This window comes from Gopherus flavomarginatus, chromosome 25, assembly GCF_025201925.1.
Source record: "Gopherus flavomarginatus isolate rGopFla2 chromosome 25, rGopFla2.mat.asm, whole genome shotgun sequence".
NCBI classification, from domain to species: Eukaryota; Metazoa; Chordata; order Testudines; family Testudinidae; genus Gopherus; species Gopherus flavomarginatus.
The window spans coordinates 8,164,556-8,186,090 of NC_066641.1; the positions used below are offsets into that span (position 1 = coordinate 8,164,556).

A 21,535-nucleotide genomic window follows, 5' to 3' on the forward strand; every position below is an offset into this window, starting at 1 on the left:
GTGGGATCCCAGGGGGCAGTTAGGGGCAGGGGGTGGTCAGGGGATGAGGAGCAGAGGGTGACTGGATAGGGGGTGGGGATCCCAGGGGAATTGTTGGGGGTGTGGATAGGGGTCAGGGCAGTCAGGGGACAGGGAGCAGGGGCAGTTGGATGTGTTGGAGGTTCTGGGGGGGTGGTCAGGGGATGGGGAACAGTGAGCGTTGGGAGGGGTGCTTGTCAGGGGGTGGGGATGTGGATAGGGGTCAGGAGCGCAGTCGGGACAGGGAGCAGGGGCGGTTGGCTGGGTTGGAGGCTCTGAGGGGAGCAGTCAGGGGGCGGGGGCCAGGCTGTTTGGGGAGGTGCCCAGCCCTCCATACAGTTGTGCAACCCCGATGTGGCCCTCGGGCCAAAAAGTTTGCCCACTGATGCTCTAGCAAGTCCCTCTCTGGTTCGCTCGGGGCTGGGACACCCTTGTCTCTGTGGAGCACAGTGTGAATGCTCTGCACAGGGCGTTATGCACACAGCCCCCCAATGGCAACGGGCGCTGAGAACTGGTATGACACCCAGAATGAGTTCGAGTACAAGTCAAAGCCAGGTAACTATAATTCTCTAAACCGACCTGGCTGGGGCTTGGGCCTTAAAAACAGGCTCCGTATGGAGCCCAGGGGGGACTCCACTTGTTATCCGGGAGAGTATTGAACTCAATGGAACTGCTCCTGCGTGTAAAGTTACACGCCTGCATATGTGCGCTTGTGGTGCAGGCTAAGAGGAGAATTTTGCTTGTTGGCTGGCACCCTGTCAACTTGTTTAAGGCACAGAAGGGCTTGGGACATATTTCACACGTGCTCAGCCCCCCATTTAAGCAGCAAGGTAAGTAGCTGGGTTTTTCCAAAGAGCCGTAGGTGTTGTATGCTGGGCTGCTTGGAAAACCCAGCTGTAAGCATCACTTCTGCAAAGTTTTAATGCTTATTTCAGTGCCTATGTGAGGGCTGTTATGTGGACCAGCACCAAGAGGACTGAACCAGGACCTCCAGAGCTAAAAGAGGGTGGGGTCAGGAGGGCAGTCAGGAGACAGGGAGCAGGGGCGTTGGATAAGGGGGTGGGATTCCAGGGGGCAGTAAGGGGCAGGGGGGTCTTGGGAGGAGGTGGTCAGGGGATGAGGACAGCTGGAGCTAGGTTTGATCACGTGCCTATAACAGGCTTGTTCTCTGTGGGTCAGCACAGAGGGGGATCTGTAATATACACAGATGGGTGCTGAGGCCTTGGAAGTCTGGCTGTTAGTCCAACAGCTGTGCCACTGCTGAAGCCAGTCACGAGAGTGGGGGAAATTTGGCTCATCACAAATCCAGGGCCTGGACTGATATGTTCTTGAACAGAAGATCATTGGTCCCCCGTCCCTCTACCCCCTCATAGAGCTCAGATATAATCTGCTGGCATTGCAGCAAACTCTGTGTCCTAAAGCTGGATTTACTGTGTTGGCAGAAACCTCACCAAGGGCAGGAAGCCAGCATCCCATAATCCCACATTCTTAATTAATCCCCCCATCACTCAGGAATTCACCAGCTGTAGGAGCAAAATGTAAAGTGTTCTTGGTAGGCCTCAGCTCTCTTTAGGTCCATCTGGGGTCCTCCAGACTGCAAAGGGAGAAAGAAAGGTGAATTCTTCCGTGGAACCATCTAAAATGATGGTCAAAGCTGCAGGCACCAGGCTGAGATGTGGGAGCCTAGGGCCAGATTTTATTAACCGATTATCAGCTAGAAATAGGGGGAGTGCTCCCAGAGCAGCACTGAAGAGAGAGGAGCTGGGGAGAGGAGCATTACAGCTGGGTGGAGACTGACAGCCGTGCCTCCTGGAGTCTGATCCCAGCCCTTGGAAGGCGCTGGGGTCTAGGGGCTGAGGATGAGGGTGTGGGGATTGGGAGTCAGGACCCCGGGTTCTGTTCACTCTTGTGGGAGGGGAGCGGTGGCAGGTGGTTGGGGGAGGGACTAAGTCAGGACTCCTGGATTTGATCCCAGCTCTTAGAAGGGAAGAGGGGGGAGATTGGAAGTCAGGGCTCCTGGGTTCTGCTGCCAGCCTTTGGCAGGGAATAGGGAAGGAAGTTAGAACAGGGGGTGCATGCATTGGGGAGGGGGGTTTGGAGTCAAGGCTCCCAGGTTCTGCTGCCAGCCTTTGGCAGGGAATAGGGAAGGAGGTTAGAACAGGGGGGTGCATGCATTGGGGAGGGGGGTTTGGAGTCAAGGCTCCCAGGTTCTGCTGCCAGCCCTTGGCAGGGAATAGGGAAGGAGGTTAGAACAGGGGGTGCATGCATTGGGGAGGGGGGTTTGGAGTCAAGGCTCCCAGGTTCTGTTGCCAGCCCTTGGCAGGGAATAGGGAAGGAGGTTAGAACAGGGGGTGCATGCATTGGGGAGGGGGTTTGGGAGTCAGGGCTCCCAGGTTCTGGTGCCAGCCCTTGGCAGAGAATAGGGAAGGAGGTTAGATAGGGGGGTGCATGCAGTGGGGAGGGGGGTTTGGAGTCAAGGCTCCCGGGTTCTGCTGCCAGCCCTTGGCAGGGAATAGGGAAGGAGATTAGACAGGGGGTGCATGCAGTGGGGAGGGGGGTTTGGAGTCAAGGCTCCCGGGTTCTGCTGCCAGCCCTTGGCAGGGAATAGGGAAGGAGGTTAGACAGGGGGTGCATGCATTGGGGAGGGAGTTTGGGAGTCAGGGCTCCTGGGTTCTGCTGCCAGCCCTTGGCAGGGAATAGGGAAGCAGGTTAGATAGGGGGGTGCATGCATTGGGGAGGGGGGGTTGGGAGTCAGGGCTCCCAGGTTCTGTTGGCAGGGAATAGGGAAGGAGGTTAGATAGGGGGGTGCATGCATTGGGGAGGGGGGTTTGGAGTCAAGGCTCCCAGGTTCTGCTGCCAGCCCTTGGCAGGGAATAGGGAAGGAGGTTAGACAGGGGGTGCATGCACTGGGGAGGGGGTTTGGGAGTCAGGAGTCCTGGGTTCTTTTCCCAGCAGGACAGGGGGATAGAGAGAGCAGAGAACTCCTGGGTTCTCTCCCCCCGTCCTGAGACGGCTGGCTGGTGCACAGGGGTCAGAACGGGGGAAGGGGCTGCCCTGCCCGTGGCCGGGCTCTGTAGCGAGGACCCCCCAACCCCGGACACTGCTGGGCGAGGGGAAACCCATCGACTCCAGCGGCAGCGGGGCTGAAAGAAGCCTGCGCTCGCGCACCTCCAGGGGAAACTCCCGTGGGCGGAACCCGGCTGCTGGCGGGGCCCGTTTCCGGCCGGGCACATGTGGGAACGGACGCGAGCGGAAGCGCGCTAACGGACCGGCTGGGCTGCCCCGCACTAAGATGGCGGCGGCCGGGGCTCGGCGGCGGCGGTTGCTGCGGCTGCTGATGCAGCTCGGCTCGGTGCTGCTCACGCGCTTCCCCTTCTGGAACTGCCTCAGCGCCCTCATGCTCTTCGCGGAGCGGGCCGACGCCCGCAGGTGGGCGGGGCAGCAGGGGTGGGGGAGGGGCAGGGGAGGAGTCGGGGTGGGGTGGAGTCAGGAGGGAGGGGGAGGGGCGGGGGAGGAGTAGAGGTGGGGAGGAGCCAAGAGAGATGGGGGAGGGGCAAGGGAGGAGTGGGGAGGAGCTAGAAGGGATGGGGAGGGGGTGGGGTGGAGTCAGGAGGGATGGGGAGGGGCCAGAAGGGATGGGGGAGGGGCAGGGGAGGAGTGGGGAGGAGCTAGAAGGGATGAGGAGGGGGTGCGGTGGAGTCAGGAGGGAGGGGGAGGGGCAGGGGATGAGATGGGGAGGAGTCGGGGTGGGGTGGAGTCAGGAGGGATGGGGAGGGGCAGGGGATGAGATGGGGAGGAGTCGGGGTGGGGTGGAGTCAGGAGGGAGGGGGAGGGGCAGGGGATGAGATGGGGAGGAGTTGGGGTGGGGTGGAGTCAGGAGGGATGGGGAGGGGCAGGGGAGGAGTTGGGGGTGGGGTGGAGTCGTGTGGGTAGGAGAAGGGGTTAGATGGGGAGGAGGGAGTAGAATTAGGATTGATGGAGTCAGGGTCACGGGTGGTGGGGGAGGAGGAGAGGGTGGGGGTGGGGGTCATGGGGAAGGGCAGAGTTAAGGACAGGATGAGAATTGGTCCCCTGAGGCAGCAGCTGTCTGTGCTACACACTGTTCCTAGGCGTGGTCTGGTTAATGGCCTTGCATCTGCTGGTGCTAAAGTAAGATCAAGGCTCTGCCTTAAGCCGGGGGACCGTAGCTCAGGCGCTAAATCCTTCCTTACCGGACTTCCTGGGGCTTAGCTGTTGCTTACGTGAGGTGCTAGACTGTTCATGGTTAGGGTTGCCAGGTGTCCGGTTTTCTAAAGCTCGGAGGTGGCAGGAGGTGCCTGGTCATTAACCCAGCCCCTGCGTAGTAGCTGGGGGCTGCCTCCTACCTGCCCACAGGCTCCTTGTTAGCCTGCAGCAGCTCCTGTCCCAGCCCTGGATCAGCAGAGCGAACCCAGCTGGGGCCGAGAAGGGGGAGTGGAGCCAGCCAGCAGGGAAGGCAGAGGCATGTGTGACAGAGTGGACCCTTGGGGGAAGAGGCAGAAAAGGGAGTGGAGCTAGGGAAGAGCTGGAGAAGCGGGCGGGAACTCAAGGGAGGAGGTGGAGCAGGGGTGCGGCCTTAGGGGAAAAAGGTGGGGCTGGGCCCATTACCAGCAATTAGAAAGGTAGCAACCCTGTTTGGCTTGCAATACCCAGATTCAGCTAATGCTGGAGTGGAAACCCTGTAGCACTGCGTGTGCCTTTGGGGAGTTAGAGGTGGCGCTTTTCTGATGGTGCTGGGTCATGCAGAGAGACACTGTGAATGGCTTTGAGCTTATTTTCATAACATGTGGAACAGCAAGCGTGGATAATCTGAGTGGCCTCCCCCTCCATTCATGGTAGGCATTTGGGGAGGCAGTGTTGCCTAGTGGATAGATCACTGGACTAGGGCTCAGGAGATGTGGGTTCTATTCCAGGCTTTGCCACTGGCCTGCTGGGTGACCTTGGGTATTTTGTTTATTATGTTTATTATGGTAGTGCTGACGGGCCAACCAAGATGGGCCTCTGTTGTGCTAGGTGCTGTACAAATAGAATAATAGACATTCTTTGCCCAGGAGAACTTACTGTATTTTATTTTTTGAGTGGATTTGCTTCCCTGCTCTGTGCCTCAGTTTCCCCCTCTGTCGTATGGGGATAATGATACTGACCTTCTTTGGAAAGTGCTTTGAGATCTATGGAAGAAAAGAGCTGTATAAAACCTAGGGATTATTGTTAGAGAAGACTGCGACTGAAGCATGCTGATGGGATGACGTGAGGAAACTTCCCTTGCCACTCTTTGGCCCTTACATACTCCAGGATAAATACAGGACCTCCGTGTCCAAGGCTGTCCCTTGGATACTTAGTCGCAGGCTAATGTGGGAGAGAGAGCTCAGGTTTCTGATATCTCCAGCCTGAAAGCAGAGTTCTTCCCAAGGCAGTGCCCAAACACAGTTTTGGGCACCCTGAGCTCACATGCGGATGGAGGGTTGTGGCTGCTTTGTCCTGCTCATGTGGTATGACTTGATTCCTCAGATGTCCAACCGAATTGAAACTCCTTCCTTGTCTCCCCCTAGGAAACCTGACATCCCCGTCCCATATCTGTACTTGGACATGGGGGCAGCGGTGTTGTGTGCCAGCTTCATGTCCTTCGGGGTGAAGCGCAGGTGGTTTGCACTGGGAGCTGCTCTTCAGCTGGCAGTCAGCACGTACGCGGCGTATATCGGGGGCTATGTGCACTACGGTGACTGGCTGAAGGTGATGTGTTCATCGGAATTCCCTGGGGGGCCGATCGGCTAGGGGGCAGCTGCCTCATCTGTTCCCATGCCAGCCTTGCTTAGTAATCCTGGGCTCTTTGGCCTATCCGAAATGAGTGTATATCTCAGTCCAGGCCCCCAGGCACTAACATCCAAGTGAAGCTAGTATCCTCACTGGGCCTCCTTGTTGGCTCTTTCAGCGGGGAGGGCAAGGAATTAAGAGGCCATAGAGACTGAATCACTCCCTCGCTCCTTGAGATCAGGATGGTGTAAGGGGTACCTTGCCCTGCTAATGCCTGGGTTGCATCTGCTTTGTGAATAGAAGAAGGCTTCAGTCTCCATGTTAGTATTTCAGTGAGAGCAAGAATTATCCCCATCGCCCTGTCCTTCCCCTTCTCTTCCACCTCCACCTCCACTCCTGTTTTGATCCTGCTAGTCCGCTATCTCGTGGCCAAAGCAGCTGCTTCAGCGAGATTGCATAGCGCACCTAGCTACAAGCCCACACACTTTCTTCCTGACCTCAGCTGATGATCAGCTTGTGCCCTGAAATGTGAAGATGAGAGGTCTGTATCCAATGTAATGCCCCTGCAGATGTTGTTTTCATGTATCTGAATGCCTCGTGCTTTTATTTATTTTAAGTTTATGGGGCTCCTTTTTATTTCCCAGTCGCTAACAGATGTACACGCTGCGTGATTTCCCCCTGCAGGTGAGGATGTACTCAAGAACCATAGCTATCATTGGTGGGTTCCTGATTTTGGCGAGTGGGGCTGGTGAGATCTATCGTCAGAAGCCACGGAGCAGGTCCCTGCAGTCCACGGGGCAGGTCTTCCTCGGCATCTACCTCATCTGCGTGGTATGTACCCAGCGGGGCAGGAGCTGGCTGGTGCCATGGTGGGCTTTCGTGCACAGCTTTGTCATTGCTAGGCATCGTGCATTGGCTTGCAGTGAAATCACCAGAGCACGGGGACGAAGCTGGGTGATTGGAAAGAAACTGGGATTATGTGGCTGTGGCCGCAATTGGGAAAGTGTGGGTGTTGGAGCAGCTTGTATCACAGCTGGAGGAGATCAGACAAGGCCTCCGGCCTCTTTGCTTGTTAGCAGAGGCAGTTCGGATATTTACAATGTGCACATCTGTTGCTGTTCTTTCTTGTTGGCAGGCCCTTCAGAGCTGGGGGGGATTCTCTGTGGGGCACAGTTGGCCACTTAGGGTGCCCCTTGGAGTAAAAGGGGCTGTTGCCAGAGGAACACCCCAGCTGCCATGGGTACTGGCCAGCCCTGACCTGCTTACTCTGCCTGTGGACTTTTTGCTGCTCCCTATTTTTGTTTGTTCGGGTGCAGCAAGGTGCCTTTGGGCGTCACATCGGTTCTAGAATTCTTTGCACCTCCTTTGGACAGCCCTGCAGCCTACTGCAAAGGATTCTGGGATGTTTAGAAAGCCATAGCGCTATTTGCATATGACTGGACAGAAACAGAGGCAGTGGGTTGGATTGGTGGGAGGAGCATCAGCTTCCGTGATCCCCTAAGAACAGCCCTGCAGGTGGACGAGGCAGAGAAATGAAGACAGTGTTTTGGCACCACTTGTGCCCTTAGTCTTTGTGGTTATTGTTTGATTGAGTAGCAGGCACTATTCCTTCCTGCTGAGGCTGTATTAAATCAGAACCCTCAGCATGACAGCAGGGGGCACTGTGCCACGGGTTGCACTGCCTTTCAGAGGGGATGTAAAACTGGCATCCTGATCCCATGGTGCTTTGGGCAAAAGTCAGCTATTAACCTTGGTCTCCTGGCCAAATTCCAGCCTGATGATTAAACTATAATGAGATCCAACGGCTAGAAGTTGACGCTAGATACATTCAGACTAGTAATAAACTGGCAAATCTTGAGTAGGAGTGGGGAGGTTATTTTACCTCGGAATTTGGCACTCGTGTGACCGCTGCTGGAATCCTGTGTCCAGTTCTGGTGCCCACAATTCAAGAAGGATGTTGATAAATTGGAGAGGAGTCAGAGAAGAGCGACGAGAAGGATTAAAGGGTTAGAAAACCTGCCTGATGCTAAGAGGCGCAAGGAGCCCAGTCTATTTAGCTTAACAAAGAGAAGATTAAGGGGGTACCTGATCACAGGCTGGAAGTACCTACAAGGGGAACAAACACTTGATAATGTAAAAGCAGCAAAGAATCCTGTGGCACCTTATAGACTAACAGACGTTTTGGAGCATGAGCTTTCGTGGGTGAATACCCACTTCCTCAGATGCATGTAGTGGAAATTTCCAGGGGCAGGTGTATATATATGCTAGCAAGCAAGCTAGAGATAACGAGGTCAGTTCAATCAGGGAGGATGAGGCCCTGTTCTAGCAGTTGAGGTGTGAAAACCAAGAGAGGAGAAACTGGTTTTCACACCTCAACTGCTAGAACAGGGCCTCATCCTCCCTGATTGAACTGACCTCGTTATCTCTAGCTTGCTTGCTAGCATATATATATACCTGCCCCTGGAAATTTCCACTACATGCATCTGAGGAAGTGGGTATTCACCCACGAAAGCTCATGCTCCAAAACGTCTGTTAGTCTATAAGGTGCCACAGGATTCTTTGCTACTTTTACAGATCCAGACTAACACGGCTACCCCTCTGATACTTGATAATGGGCTCTTCAGTCTAGCAGACAAAGATCTGAAAGATCCAGTCTCTGGAAGTTGAAGCTGGAAATAAGCCATGAAGTTTTAACAGCGAGGGTAATGAACCACTGGAACAATTTGCTGAAGGTTGCGGTGGATTCTCCATCGCTAGAAAATTTTAAATCAAGGTTGACTGTTTGTCTAAAAGATCCGCACTCTAGTTCAACCACCAGCAGCAGGAATTCATTCCGGGAAGTCCTGATGGGCTATGCCGAAGGTTGGACTGGATGATCATAATGGTCCCTTTTGGCCTATACTCTGTGAATTGCATTGGGCCTCCTTCAGTTTCAGTTGGTCTCCTGCACCCCTAAGCTGCTGTGTAGTGATTGGGTGCATGCAGTGAAGCAGCTGCCATAGCGCACACAATCCCCAAAGCCTTTTGGGATGAAAGGCTGTGGATACGTCTACACTGCACTGGGGGGATGTGATTGCACGACATGTAGACATACCTGAGCTAGCTTCAGTAATGGTAGCAGTGAAACTGCCGCAACATAGAATCATATAACTGGAAGGGACCTCGAGAGGTCATCTAGTCCAGTCCCCTGCACTCATGGCAGGACTAAGTAGTATCTAGACAGTCCCTGACAGGTGTTTGTCTAACCTGCTCTTAAAAATCTCCAATGATGGAGATTCCACAACCACCCTAGGCAGTTTATTCCAGTGCTAAACCACCCTGACAGTTCGGAAGTTTTTCCTAATGTCCAACCTAAACCTCCCTTGCTGCAATTTAAGCCCATTGCTTCTTGTCCTGTCCTCAGATGTTAAGAAGAACAATTTTTCTCCCTCTTCCTTGTAACAACCTTTTATGTACTTGAAAACTGTTCTCATGTCCCCTCTCAGTCTTCTCTTCTCCAGACTAAACAAACCCAATTTTTTTCAATCTTCCCTCATAGGCCATGTTTTCTAGACCTTTAAAATCATTTTTGTTGCTCTTCTCTGGACTTTCTCCAATTTGTCCACATCTTTCGTGCAATGTGGCGCCCAGAACTGGACTCAATCCTGCAGCTGAAGCCTGAGTACAGCGGAAGAATTACTTCTCGTATCTTGCTTACAATGCTCCTGCTAATACATCCCAGAATGGTGTTTGCTTTTTTTGCAACAGCGCTACACTGTTGACTCATATTTAGCTTGTGGTCCACTCTGACCCCCCAGATCCCTTTCCGCAGTACTCCTTTCTAGGCAGTCATTGCCCATTTTGTGTGTATGCAGCTGGGTGGGGGGCCCCTGGTGTATGTAGCCAGGGTCCTGGCCGGGCAGGACTAGATCAAAGCTAGCATGGGTATGTCTAGCCGTGCTGTAGTCACACATTCTGATTGCAGTACAGACCTATTCAGTGTGTATGAATTTGCTCTTACCTTTTGGTTTACTGTTCCACTGCGCCCTACAGGCCTATTCTCTCCAGCACAGCAAGGAGGATCGTCTGGCTTACCTCAACCACATCCTAGGTGGCGAGATCACCCTGCAGCTACTCTTCATCCTCTATGGGGTGCTGGCCCTGTCATTCCTGTCCGGTTATTATGTCAGCACGGCCGCCCAGATCCTCTCGGTGATCCTGCCCCTGGTCATCCTGTTCATTGATGGGAACCTCGGCTACTGGCATGACTCCCGGCGCGTTGAGTTCTGGAACCAGATGAAACTCATCGGGCAGAACGTTGGTATCTTCGGGGCTGTCATCATCTTGGCCACAGATGGTTGAGATGGGACAAGTGGGAGCAGATAGGACGGGCCTCGGGGAGGCTCTGCAGTTTGGGGGAGGGGATGGGATTAGGTTATTTTTTAAATCACCATTATTTATTCTTTTTTTTTACTATTTTTAAAAAATTCCTAGTTGATTTTTCCCATTGACAGGCCAGGGGCCTCAGCGGCTGCCTCCTTCTCAAGCACGCTAGTCCTTCATCGCACTTTGACAGGTGTTTTAAGCACAGCCCTATAGAACCTCACTCTTCTGGCTCTGTGTAGCAGCAGAGGGAAGGGATCTTCCTGGACATTGTAGAACAGGGTAAGACTAGCTCAGCGGGTGTGTGAGCAGCATAATTCTTCCGCTGAAAGGAGGAGTGGATCCTGGAAGCGTGGGAGTCCCCCTGGGGAGCCAGATGATTGGTTACTGGAAAGATGCCGACAATGAATTGAGTGGGGGACTTCAAAGCCACCCATTCATCGTCTGTGGTGAACTCTGCACATTGGTTGCAATGTGGTGTGTGTGGGGGGGGTTGGGGACAACAGTAATAATAAGCTAGCTCTTATTTCGTGCTTTGCATCAGTAGATCTCAAAGCTCTTTACAAAGGAGGTCAGTGTCATCATCCCCATTGTACAGATGGGGAAACTGAGGCACGGAGCGGGGACGTGACTTGTCCAAGATCACCCAGCAGGCCAATGTCCAAGCCAGAGTAGCCGTCCTCCATTCGTTACTTAAGCTGGTTCTCACTGTGCTTGTAACTACTGCCTGTGGAATTTCATGGGGTTACAAAGAAACCCTGCTCCCCGAAAGGATGCAGTGCTGCGGAGAGGAGCGATTTCAAAGGGGATCAGCCCTCAGTGCTCTTGAGAGGGAGAAGGAAGCTGCTCCGGAGATGAGAAAGGAATAATTTTGCCTCTTGCCCCGCTCCCGCTCTGTGTGCATCCGTCCATGCTGCCTCCAGTCCACTATTGGAGCACCTGTGTGACTCAGTTGTGTATTGGCTGGTCTCCTAGCACAGCCCCATGGAAGGAGCAGATGGACACTGTTTTACAACGGGACAATCCTGCCTGCCAAAGCCTGGGGGAATGAACAGCTTCACAGACGGGAGCTGCTACCCATCCCCCTAAGAGAGGGGGGATTTCCAGAGTGCTGGGGGGAGTGACTGAGTGAGGAAGGGAAGCTTGAAAGGGGGGAAAAGTCCAGTTCCCAACCCTCTGAGGATCCCATGTCTTACAAACCTGGCCAGTGATTGTCAGTGTCAGGGACAGGGTGGGAGATTGCGCTCCCATGTTATAAGGTGACATGCTGCCCAGAGACAACTTGCCTTTGCCCCATAAGGGCCTCCTGCCACCAGGTTGGGTTTGTCTTTGGTTGCGAGGCCAGCTGGCATGCAGGATCTCTCTAGCGCTAGCGCCCTGCCCGCCTAAGGAGAGTTCTCAACCACAGTCAGTCTCAACTGCCTAGATCAAGCTTTCTACTTTGACCTGCTGTTGCGTCTTCCCTATTTTCTAAACCACTTTCCCATCATGTATGTCTGATGATTAAATGAGAAAAGGCTTTTAACTCCACCCCTTGTTTTATTTCTTACCAGACATTGTTTGCCTTTAATCAAGCCAGGCAAAACCCCGCCTATGGTACTTCTCCGTATCTGAGCACCTCACAGCTTTACTATGTTCATCCCACACACCTCTCTTCTCCCCCGCCAGCCATGTCTATTAACCCCATGTTACAGATGGGGAACTGAGACTCAGAGGCCCATAGTAACCCAGGGTGTCTGTGGCTGTGCAGGGAACAGACCCTGTGTCTTCCGAATCCAGGCTTGTGCCCTAACCGCTGGGCCATCCTTCCTGTCTTACCCTTAATCACAGGCACGTGAACAGAGGAAACTTCAGCTGCTTTTCCGCTCCAGAGCCAGGTGGTCAGATCTTACTTTAGCCACCAACAGAGATGCTGGCAGGAGAGACGTGTAAGCCAGAATTTCTTATCCTAAAGTTAAGCACCTAAATAAGCAGGCCAACTTTGAGAGGTGTCAGGCGTCACTGAAGTACCTAATACCTCCCAGATACTTAGGGGTTTGTCCTCCACCACCCCTCTGAGGCACAGCAGTGTTGTTACCCCCATTGTACAGATGGGGAACTGAGGATGAACTGCCTTGCCCAAGGTCATGCAAGAAATCTGTGGCAGAGCTGGGAACAGAGCCCAGGTCTTGAGTCCTGCTGCCCGATTCCTCGTACCTGAATAATGTCTCCCATCTTCTGCTTCATATGCACATTGCTTTTAGCTTGCGCCTCACCAGTTGAAGCTATGGTACCTGTACATTTCCTCTTGGGCTTACTGGGGCTTAGCGTCGGTAGTGCTGGCATTTTAAGAGTTCATTGCAGGATCATGGCACTTAACCAGACAGGCTCTCCTTTAACCCTGCCACTGGGGATGCTAGTGCTTCAGCAGATCATCTCAGACTTACTGCTGCTTTACTGGCTGACTAGCAAGAATTCATGGTAGATTCATGGCAAATATCTAGCAATTTGACATTTAAATGTTTCACTGCCAGGGATGCTGGGGATGGATGACGAGTAGGTTTGTGATCAGGATAAAATGTTCAAAAGTGCCCAGGGGACTTAGGAACTGGCTTGTTTTCAAAAGTTGCTCAGGTGCCTAAGTCCAAATTACAATAAGACTTAGATTTCTAAGTCACTTTTGAAAATGGGCCATAGGCTGCTAAGTCACTTAGGCCCAGATTTGGAAAAGTATTTAGGCATTGCCGTGCTCAGTGAAACCGAATTGATTTAGGAACCTACATCTCATTTTCAAAAGGGATTTAGGCATTTAGGTGCCGAAATCCCATTGAGAGTCAGTAGGATTTAGGCTCTTAAAATGAGGTTTAGGTTCCTAATACAGTTAACTGTCACAAAGCCAAGTGCATCAACGCCTAAAGACTTTTACAAACGTGGGACTTTGTCACTTCTGACAATTTTACCCCATTTATGTGTGGGGTTTTCAAAGGCACTAGCTGGAATTTCACTGGCGGTTTGGTGTCTGTGTCCCTTTGGCCGCTCTGAAGTTCCCAGCTGACATTTGTTGATCAGTTCTGGTGCACAGTAGCCTTATGCACTGGTTAAGGAGAAAGCAGTAAGACCCTAACGTCACACTGTTGGGATAGCTAAAGGAAGGCGAGACACCTTGAAAAAGAAGCCAAAACCACATTAAAAGTTGACGTTTTCCAGCTACTCTTGTTGTCTGTTTTCTGCTGTACACATTGTGTGTAGGACTCCACAGCCAGGCTGCTGGCTCCTATAAATACAAGCTTGTGTGTGAGACTCCTACTTGCTGTTCCACAGGATTGGAAGGAAAGATGTCGCTGCTTTTTTTTACACGTTTGTTAATGGTCCCATTTTATAGGTCGGGAAAGTGAGGCACAGAGAGGGGAAGTGACTTTGCCGAGGTCCCATAGTGAGTCAGTGGCAGAGATGAGACTTGAACCCAAGGGTCCCGACCCCCTCGGGCAAGAGTCTGCACAACACAGGCTTCACTAGCACTTTATTAGGGAAAAGCTGGGTGCTGAATTGGCGAAGAGGGTTCTTTGTGCCAATCATTCCTCTGGGTGCAGGAAACACCTCTGGGGCTCTCTGCACGGCTGGCCATTCTGAGCTGTTTCTTCTTCCCTGGTCTTGATGTACGAAGGCCTGACTCTTCCCAAGCCCAACCTGCTCTGCTCTCGCTCTGACCAAGAAAGATCGCGCTACGGTTTGCAGAACGAGTCTGGAATGGATTTTGCGTGGTTCACCAGCTCGTAGGAATCCCGGATGTCAGACAGTCCAAACCAGAAAAAGATCCATTGGTGGTTGGTGAAGCTTCCATCACTGTGCTTGAAATACCTGACGGGAATAAAACAAACGCTTAGTCCCAGAGCAGTATCTGTATCCCATAGAGCAACAGGAGTGTCCGTTGAGACAGTTACAGAGGTTAGACTGGGTCAGACTTGCCACCCACTGTATCTAGCTGCGCACTAAGAGTGTCTGGGTTCCTCCTAGACATCAGTGATCATATCCTTGCAGCACCTCTGTAAGTAGCATAGTAGTGGTAATTTGACTGATGGGGAGGTCCAGAGTGAGTGGGAGGGGGTTACAGGTCAGGGTTAAGGGGCATTGGCAAGGCGGCATGGGGTGCTGTGCATCGGCGTACAGCTGCACCAGCAGAGCGGTGGAGGGGCCCAGCCCTGATGTAGCAGGGATGTTGCAGTCAGGATTGAGATGCACTGCCAGAGCTGGGTGTGTATGGTTAGGGTAAGGGTAAGAGGTATTGGCAGAGCTGTGTGTGGGGAGCCCAGGGCTGGAATAGCCAGGGGCTGCAGGGCAGGGTTGTGGGGCATTGGCAGAGCTGGGTGTGGGGAGCCCAGGGCTGGAATAGGTGGGAGGCTGCAGGGCAGGGTTGTGGGGCATTGGCAGAGTGGTGTGTGGAAAGCCCAGGGCTGGAATAGCCGGGGGGCTGCAGGGCAGGGTTGTGGGGCATTGGCAGAGCTGGGTGTGGGGAGCCCAGGGCTGGAATAGCTGGGGTGGGTGCAGGGCAGGGTTGTGGGGCATTGGCAGAGCTGCATATGGGAAGCCCAGGGCTGACATAGCCGGGGGGCTGCAGGGCAGGGTTGTGGGACATTGGCAGAGCTGCGTGTGGGAAGCCCCAGGCTGGAATAGCAGGAGAACCGTTAGTGTGTCTAAAACTTGAGCCCAGAACAGATGTGCATCTGTGTCAGCGTCCACCAGGAGGGTGGCATTCCCAGTGGAAATGCTGCTCTGCTCCAATCACCTTTTCACCTACCAGGGGTTAATGGGGTTGGTGACGCGAGACCTCCAGAAGAGGGTCCTGAGATCCTGCCGTATGCACTCCCACAGCATCTGGCCAGAGCCTTGGCTTTGCTTGGTGGAGCTGACCACGAACTTGTCCAAGTACGGCATCCCACCCAGGACCGGCTCCTTCGTAATGATGGCTGCTGCGCTGTAGCTGGGTGACAAAGGGCAGGGTGAGCGGGCCTGGGGGCGGCACAAGGAGACTCTGCTTGGCAGGGAAGGCTTCCCAGAGGAAGGGAGGAGATTTTGCACCTTCGGTTCTCCCTCCCTCGCTCCCCTGGGCCCATGCAGCTGCCACGAGGGTTACCCCAGCTGTCCGCTTGTGGGAGCTCTCGGACACTACAGGAAATAACCACGTTGTGCCTGGTTTGCGTATGGCCCCAAGGTTCAGAGGCTCTGGGTCCATACTCTACAACAGGAGCCAGTTGGGAAGGCTGCAACTTGTCTCTTGCAGGCTGTGTGTGAGGCTAGAGGCTCTAGCTGGTGTGAGGTGCTGCATGTAAGGAGAGACAATCCCTGCCCCCAGGCTTCCTCTCTAAACAGAGCAGGCAGAGAAAGGGGGGCAGGGAAGGTTTTCAGATCTCTGGGATACAAGACAATCCCCAGAACTAACGGCCTTCAGCAGCTGAATAAGGATCTCTCCCCTTCTTAAATATCCCGCTGCCTGCCTGCTCCTAGAGCTCCTGGGCCCAGCAGAGATGGGCAGGGGCCTCCTTACCCCTCTGAGCAGTAGATCGAGTGCAGCCTGGGCCGTATGGAAGCCAGGTAGTCCCCTCGGAGGGTCTTCCCGAAGGACGTGTTGATCAAGGAGACCAGGCGCTGCTGGTCCAGCTCCTCCAGCCTCTCGACCCGCAGCATACGCTCAGCGTTCCTGAACAGGGTCCCCGAGCCTGGAGCCAAAGGGAGAAGCAAGGGCTTTGCTCACTCAGACGGTCTCCCGCAGAGCAGCGGTGCTGTGATTCCTGCTCCATTCACCGGCCAGCTGGGGCGCTGGTGCGAATTCTCCAACCGAACTCCGCTCCCCCATCCCGTCCGCCCACTCCGAGAGAGTGAGGCAGCGGCTGAGCCCGTCAGGGCAGGCCCAGGGGGCCACACACACCTTTGTTGCTGAAGATCTCGGCGAGCAGTGCGCCCGCAGAGACGATGACGGCGGAGGCCTCGTAGGGCAAGCGGCTTAGCAGGTCGACGATCAGCCTGACCTGCTGCTGCTCCTTGTGGCCCGTCCACTGGGCTTTGGTCACTAGGTCCAGGTCGGCGGGCAGGTTCACGTTCCCCAGCACCTGCAAGGCCGGGGGGTGGGAGGGGTGGCCTCAGCAAGGGGATGGGTGATCTCTCCATGGGTTAGGCCCTTCTGCCCATCCCCTGCTCCAGGCCAGCTGCCTCCTGGAATGGGCCCAGGCCAGCTGCTGAATGCAGCATGGGGCATGGTGGGGCAGGCTGGCTCTTTTGTGGCCGCGGTCAGCCCTGGTAGAAGGGTGCAGTGCAGGGGGCTGCTCTGACCTTCTCCCAGCTGATGGGCAAACCCCAACAGCAGCCTTAGGCCTCTGCGGCCCCTCCCCACATGTACGTACCTGCCCTCCAGCCTCTCTCCACTAGCGTACAAGGCTCCTCAGCTCCGTCCCCTGGCTCCCTGGTCCATGCATGGGAGGGGGTTACCAGGAGCTAGGGAGGGGTGAAGGGAAGGGTGGGGGGCCCGAGCAGGCAGGCGGGGTGTGGGAGTGTGTCTTGGAAGCAGGGCACTGGAAGGGGCACTCGGAGCGGGAGGCACGTGTCTAGCCCAGCAGAGGCTGTGCGAGTCGGTGTCGGCTGTGCCAGACCCTGCGCTGCCCTTACCCACCTTCTGCCCGGAGTTCCTGATCCCCCCGGTCATGTTGAGGAAGATGATCTTGGTGGGCAGCAGTGCCCTGGAGACGGCGGCGGTGACCTCGACGGAGTCCAGTAGCAGGGACTGGCGGCTGCGGGTCTCCCCGACGGGGCAGATGATGGGGACGTTCCCGGATTCCAGGCACCACCGCAGTAGGTCGCTATCCACGGAGATCCCGCTGGGAGCAGAGAGAGGGGTGTTAACGGGAGCCGTCGGCAGGGTGAGGAGAGCCGGGCCTGCAGGCTCAGCGGCTGACCTGGAGTTGGCGGCCGACTTCTCCGCTCCTAGCACAGCGCCGGCCCCGAAGAAGGGCATGGTGGCAGCGGAGTTCTGGCGCAGGGCGTCCGTCAGGGCCTTGCAGTTCTGGGTCAGCAGCGCCTTGGTATCCTGGAAGGTGAGGGTGTCGCTCAGGGAGCTCCGGGACGGCAGCCCCAGCACCAGCACGGGCTTCATGTCCATGCGCTGCAGGAAGGCCACGCTGAAGGCCAGGCTGGTCACGGTCTCCTTGCAGCGGGAGACAGCCTCGTCCACCTGCCCAGGGGAGAACAAGGGAGCCACGGGTCAGGGCCCCGGGGAGGCTGGGCAGGCGCCGCCCTGGGCACCGAGCGCCTAGGGGGTGGACGCTGACAGGTGGGCAGCCCTGGCTCCGCGTTAGCCTGCGGCAGAGCCGCTCCTATTGCACTGCGAGCACCTGCGGGCACTGGGTGGCTGTGAGCTCGGGGCCTGGCAGAGCCGTGCAGAGCCCTGGGGTGGGGGATGGGGATGGGGATGTGGCTGGGAGACTGGGGCCCTGCTGCAGCCAAAAATTCCCCTCCCTGCTTCCCCTAATAGACTCTTCTCTCCCCTCCCCCACTACAGCTATCGCCCTTCCCTACCAACCCCTCCCCACTACAACTATCACTCCTCACCCTTCCCCTCCCCACCACACTACAGCTATCGCCCTTCCCCACCTCCCAGCCTCTCCCCACTACAGTTATCGCCCTTCCCCTCCTCCCAGCCCCGCCCCACTAGGGCTATCCCCCCTCCCTTCATGCCACCCAGCCCGTCTCCTCCCGTCCCCTCCCCACTACAACTATCACCTCCTCTCCTCTCTTATCAACCCATTTCCTCCCTTCCCCCATCAACCCATCCCCACCCCAGTCCCTGTAATGCTTGGTGCCCTTTGTCCCTAGCAAAGGCTGCTATCAGGGGCCCTTATCTGGACCCTTGCTATCAGGCACAGCTGGGCTGATGCAGCCCTATTCACTGCAGGAATGTTTCCGAGCACTTGTGGCCAATGCTTGGCTAAAAACAGCTCCCTGCCCCCCAAGTGTGTGTGGCGCCGGAAGGGAGGAAGTGGTGGGAGAACCAGCAGAGGTAGCGCTCTGGGCACTGCTGGACTGGCTGGGCCAGGAGCCCCTCTGACCCTGCATGCCAGTCCCTACAGCCCAATCTTCTCCCCCCTGTGAGACGGGAGCAGAGAAATGGGCCCGCCAGGCTACTGGGTCCCTCGAATCCAGTGTCACAGAGGAGACCCATGGGGTCATCCGGACCCAGAGGCTCCTAACTCCCATAGATGTCAGTCGAAGTTAGGAGCCTTAAATGGGCCCTAGCCATGGGACCCAGTGAAATCTCTCCACAGGACTGCTCTGGCCCAATCCTGGTTTTGACAGTATTTCTCCTCCCAGCACCTGTCAGGCAGGGCTGTGATCCCACAGCACAGGCAGGGAATAGGGTGACCAGATGTCCCAATTTTATAGGGACAGTCCTGATTTTTGAGTCTTTTTCTTCTGTCGGCTGCTACTACCCCCCACCCCTTGTCTCAATTTTTCACACTTGCTGTCCAGTCACCCTAGCAGGGAGCCAAGGCCCAGTGGGGCTAAATCCAGCTTCTCAAAGGTTTTTCGGGACCTATCTCCCATTGAAAGCAGCAGAAGTTAAGCTCAGATCCTCAAAGCTTTTTAGGTGTCTAAGTGACATGCCCCAGGTCACACAGGAAGTCTGTGGCAGAGCAGATAATTGACTGTAGATCTCCCAAGTCCTAGGCTACAGTCCTAGGCAGGGGTCACCCTTCCCCAGCCCACTAGTCTATCTAGGGTGGTAACCTGCCTGTATCAGGACAATCTAGTTCAATACCCCATCTTGTGGTGGTTGCCTCTGTAACGAGTGGGCAATCATTTTGGCCCGAGGGCCACATCGGGGTATGGAAGTTGTATGATGGGCCATGAATGCTCATGAAATTGGGGCAAGGGGTGGGGCCAGAAATTAGGAGTTTGGGGGCAGGAGGGGGCTCTGGGTTGGGGTGCGGGTGTGTGTGTGAGGGCTCTGAGGTGGGGCTCAGGATGAGGGGTTTGGGGTGCAGAAGGAGGCTCCAGGCTGGGACCGAGGGGTTCAGAGGGTGGGAGGGGAATCAGGGATGGGGCAGGGGGTTGGGGTATGGGGGAAGGGTGCGAGGGCTCCAGCTGGAGATGCGGGTTCTGGGGTGGGATGGGGATGGGGGGCTTGGGGTACAAGAGGGGCTGGGCTGGGATTGAGGGGTTCAAAGGGCAGGAGGGGGATCAGGACTGTGGCAGGGCATTGGGGTGCAGGCTGGCTCAGGGGTGCAGGCTCTGGGTGGCGCTTACTGCAAGCAGTTCCTGGAAGCATGTCCCCCCTCCAGCTCCAAGGCGCGGCCAGGCGGGTCTGCGTACTGCCCCATCCACAGGCACCACCCTTACAGCCCCCATTGGCCAGGAACCGCAGCTAATGGAAGCTGCAGACGGGGCAGCATACAGAACTGCCTGGCCATGCCTCCACATACTATGTAGGAGCCGGAGACTTCCTGGGAGCCGTGTGGAATGGGGAAAACCCCCGACTCCGCTCCCCGGTGGAAGCTAAGGGCCGGATTAAATGGTCTGATGGGCTGGAAGTGGCCTGCGGGCCATAGTTTGCCCACCCCTGCTTGATAACATCCTGAGGCAGTGAGTTCCACAGGATAATCCCACGTTGCTTCCAATTCTATTTCCTTTCCTCTCGTTTGACTTGGCTGCCTTTTTAATTCTGGTTTCCCTTTTAGTTATTAACTGGTTTATAACCTGCTCTTCCAGCCGGCTACTTGTGAAGCACATTTTTTTTTCATCCTAAAGTATCATATTCATTTTGCAGGGATATGGGGCAGGGGAGAGAATCTTAATTCTGATGTGTCTTGTAAAACAGTGTGTGAAGTGCTTGGATGGTTCAGAAATGTGATGGAGAGACAGCCCTGATTCAGATTTTTACAGTCTTGGCAGCGCCATCCCCAGCATCTCCCAGCCTTCCACCCCTGCTGCCTCCACTCTGCAGCCCCCCGGACTTTGGGGCTGTACTTGGCCCCCGCTTGCCCATCCCATCCACAAACCCTCTGAGTCTTGTGCCCCCTGGCTGTGTCCACCCCACTCAGCTGTGGGTCTAGTGTCCCCAGCTGTGCCTGCCCCCCTGATGGCTGCCCCATCGCAGCTATGGGTCCGGTGCCCACAGGGTGCTGTGACCCCCCCCAGCTGTGAGTACAGTGCCCCTGGCTGTACCTGCCCCCCGGCTGTGGGTCCACTGCCCTAGGGGGCTGTGGACCCCCAGCTGTGGGTGCAATGCTCCAGGGGGCTGTGACCCCTCCCATTTGTAGGTCCAGTGACCCCAGGGCTGTGACCCCCCCCAGCTGTGGGTCTGGTTCCCCCAGCCGTGCCTGCTCCCTGCCCAGCTGTGGGTCTGGTGCCCCCAGGAGTGCCTGCTCCCTACCCAGTTGTGGGTCCGGTGCCCCCTGGGCCTGTGACCTCCTCCAGCTGTGGGTCTGGTGACCCCTCAGGGTGCCTGCTCCCCCCCCATGGCTGCCCCATCGCAGCTGTGGGTCTGGTGCTCCTCGGGGCCGTGACCCCCACAGCTGTGGGTCTGGTTCCCCCAGGGCTGTGGGTCCGGTGCCCCTCGGGCCGTGACACCCCCCAGCTGTGGGTCCAGTAGCCCCCCCGCCGTGGGTCCGGTGCCCCCTGGGGCCATTACCCCCCAGCTGTGGGTCCGGCGCCCCCTGGGGCCGTTACCCTCCAGCTGTGGGTCTGGTTCCCCCAGGGCTGTGATCGACCCCCCTAGTTGTGGGTCCGGTGCCTCCTGGGGCCGTGACCCCCCCACCTGTGGGTCCGGTGTCCCCGGGGGCCGTTACCCCCCAGCTGTGGGTCCGGCGCCTCTCACCTCGATGACGGCGAAGGGGCGGCCGCCGGCGTGGCCGAGCGCCTGGAACTGCGCCAGCCAGTGCCGCGCCTCGCCCGGGCTGCCGCCGCACTCCCGGAGAAAGGCCTGGATGTCCCGGCGCACCACGGGCGCAGGCACCGCTCCGGCCCCGGCCAGCTGCAGCCGGGCGCCCGCCAGCCCGCCCGGGCCCTCCCGCCGCCGGCCGCCCCTGCGGGGCTCGGCGGCGCCGGGGCGCGGGGGGCCGGGGCCGCGGCCGCTCAGCACCCGCGGGACGGGCGCGCAGAGCAGGCGGCCGGCCGAGGCCGCCGCGGAGCCGGCGCTGAGCGAGCCCATGGCGATGCTGCGGGCGCTGCAGTGGGGCGAGCGCGACACCCTGGGGCCGGGGCAGGTCCCGGTTCCCGCCCCCTTCCTCCGGGCCCCTGCAAGCAAATCAGCGGCCAGCTCCCGACGTGCCGCCCCGCCTGGCGCTGGCCCCCGCCCGGCCCGGGGCTGTGCAAACAGCGGCTTGAGCAACCCCAGCGCGTGCTGCGGGTGCCGGGCCAGGGG

General features: G+C 56.5%; 2 protein-coding genes across 5 annotated transcripts; one reads left to right on the forward strand and one right to left on the reverse strand.

The window, feature by feature from the left end:
- The first annotated feature begins 3,290 nt into the window (after positions 1 to 3,290).
- On the forward strand, positions 3,291 to 13,832 carry TMEM101 (transmembrane protein 101). Of its 3 annotated transcripts, XM_050934740.1 has the most exons (5): positions 3,291 to 3,447; positions 5,586 to 5,766; positions 6,472 to 6,618; positions 9,820 to 10,083; positions 13,511 to 13,832. In XM_050934740.1, the coding sequence occupies exons 1-5, from the start codon at positions 3,311 to 3,313 to the stop codon at positions 13,541 to 13,543; spliced, it is 762 nt and encodes a 253-aa protein (XP_050790697.1). In that variant the 5' UTR covers positions 3,291 to 3,310; the 3' UTR covers positions 13,544 to 13,832. The 3 variants fall into 3 exon arrangements, with proteins under 3 accessions (XP_050790697.1, XP_050790696.1, XP_050790698.1); XM_050934739.1 differs by lacking the exon at positions 13,511 to 13,832 and having other exon boundaries at positions 9,820 to 11,679; XM_050934741.1 differs by lacking the exons at positions 3,291 to 3,447; positions 13,511 to 13,832 and adding an exon at positions 4,592 to 4,871 and having other exon boundaries at positions 9,820 to 11,679.
- NAGS (N-acetylglutamate synthase) lies at positions 13,755 to 21,060 on the reverse strand. 2 transcript variants are annotated; one of them, XM_050934744.1, is made up of 7 exons: positions 20,990 to 21,060; positions 17,073 to 17,347; positions 16,790 to 16,994; positions 16,052 to 16,232; positions 15,671 to 15,842; positions 14,924 to 15,106; positions 13,755 to 13,986 (listed from the first exon to the last, which is right to left on the reverse strand). In XM_050934744.1, exons 2-7 carry the CDS (start codon positions 17,273 to 17,275, stop codon positions 13,851 to 13,853), a joined length of 1,080 nt encoding a protein of 359 aa, XP_050790701.1. In that variant the 5' UTR covers positions 17,276 to 17,347; positions 20,990 to 21,060; the 3' UTR covers positions 13,755 to 13,850. The 2 variants fall into 2 exon arrangements, with proteins under 2 accessions (XP_050790701.1, XP_050790700.1); XM_050934743.1 differs by having other exon boundaries at positions 16,790 to 17,347.
- Positions 21,061 to 21,535: the final 475 nt, after the last annotated feature.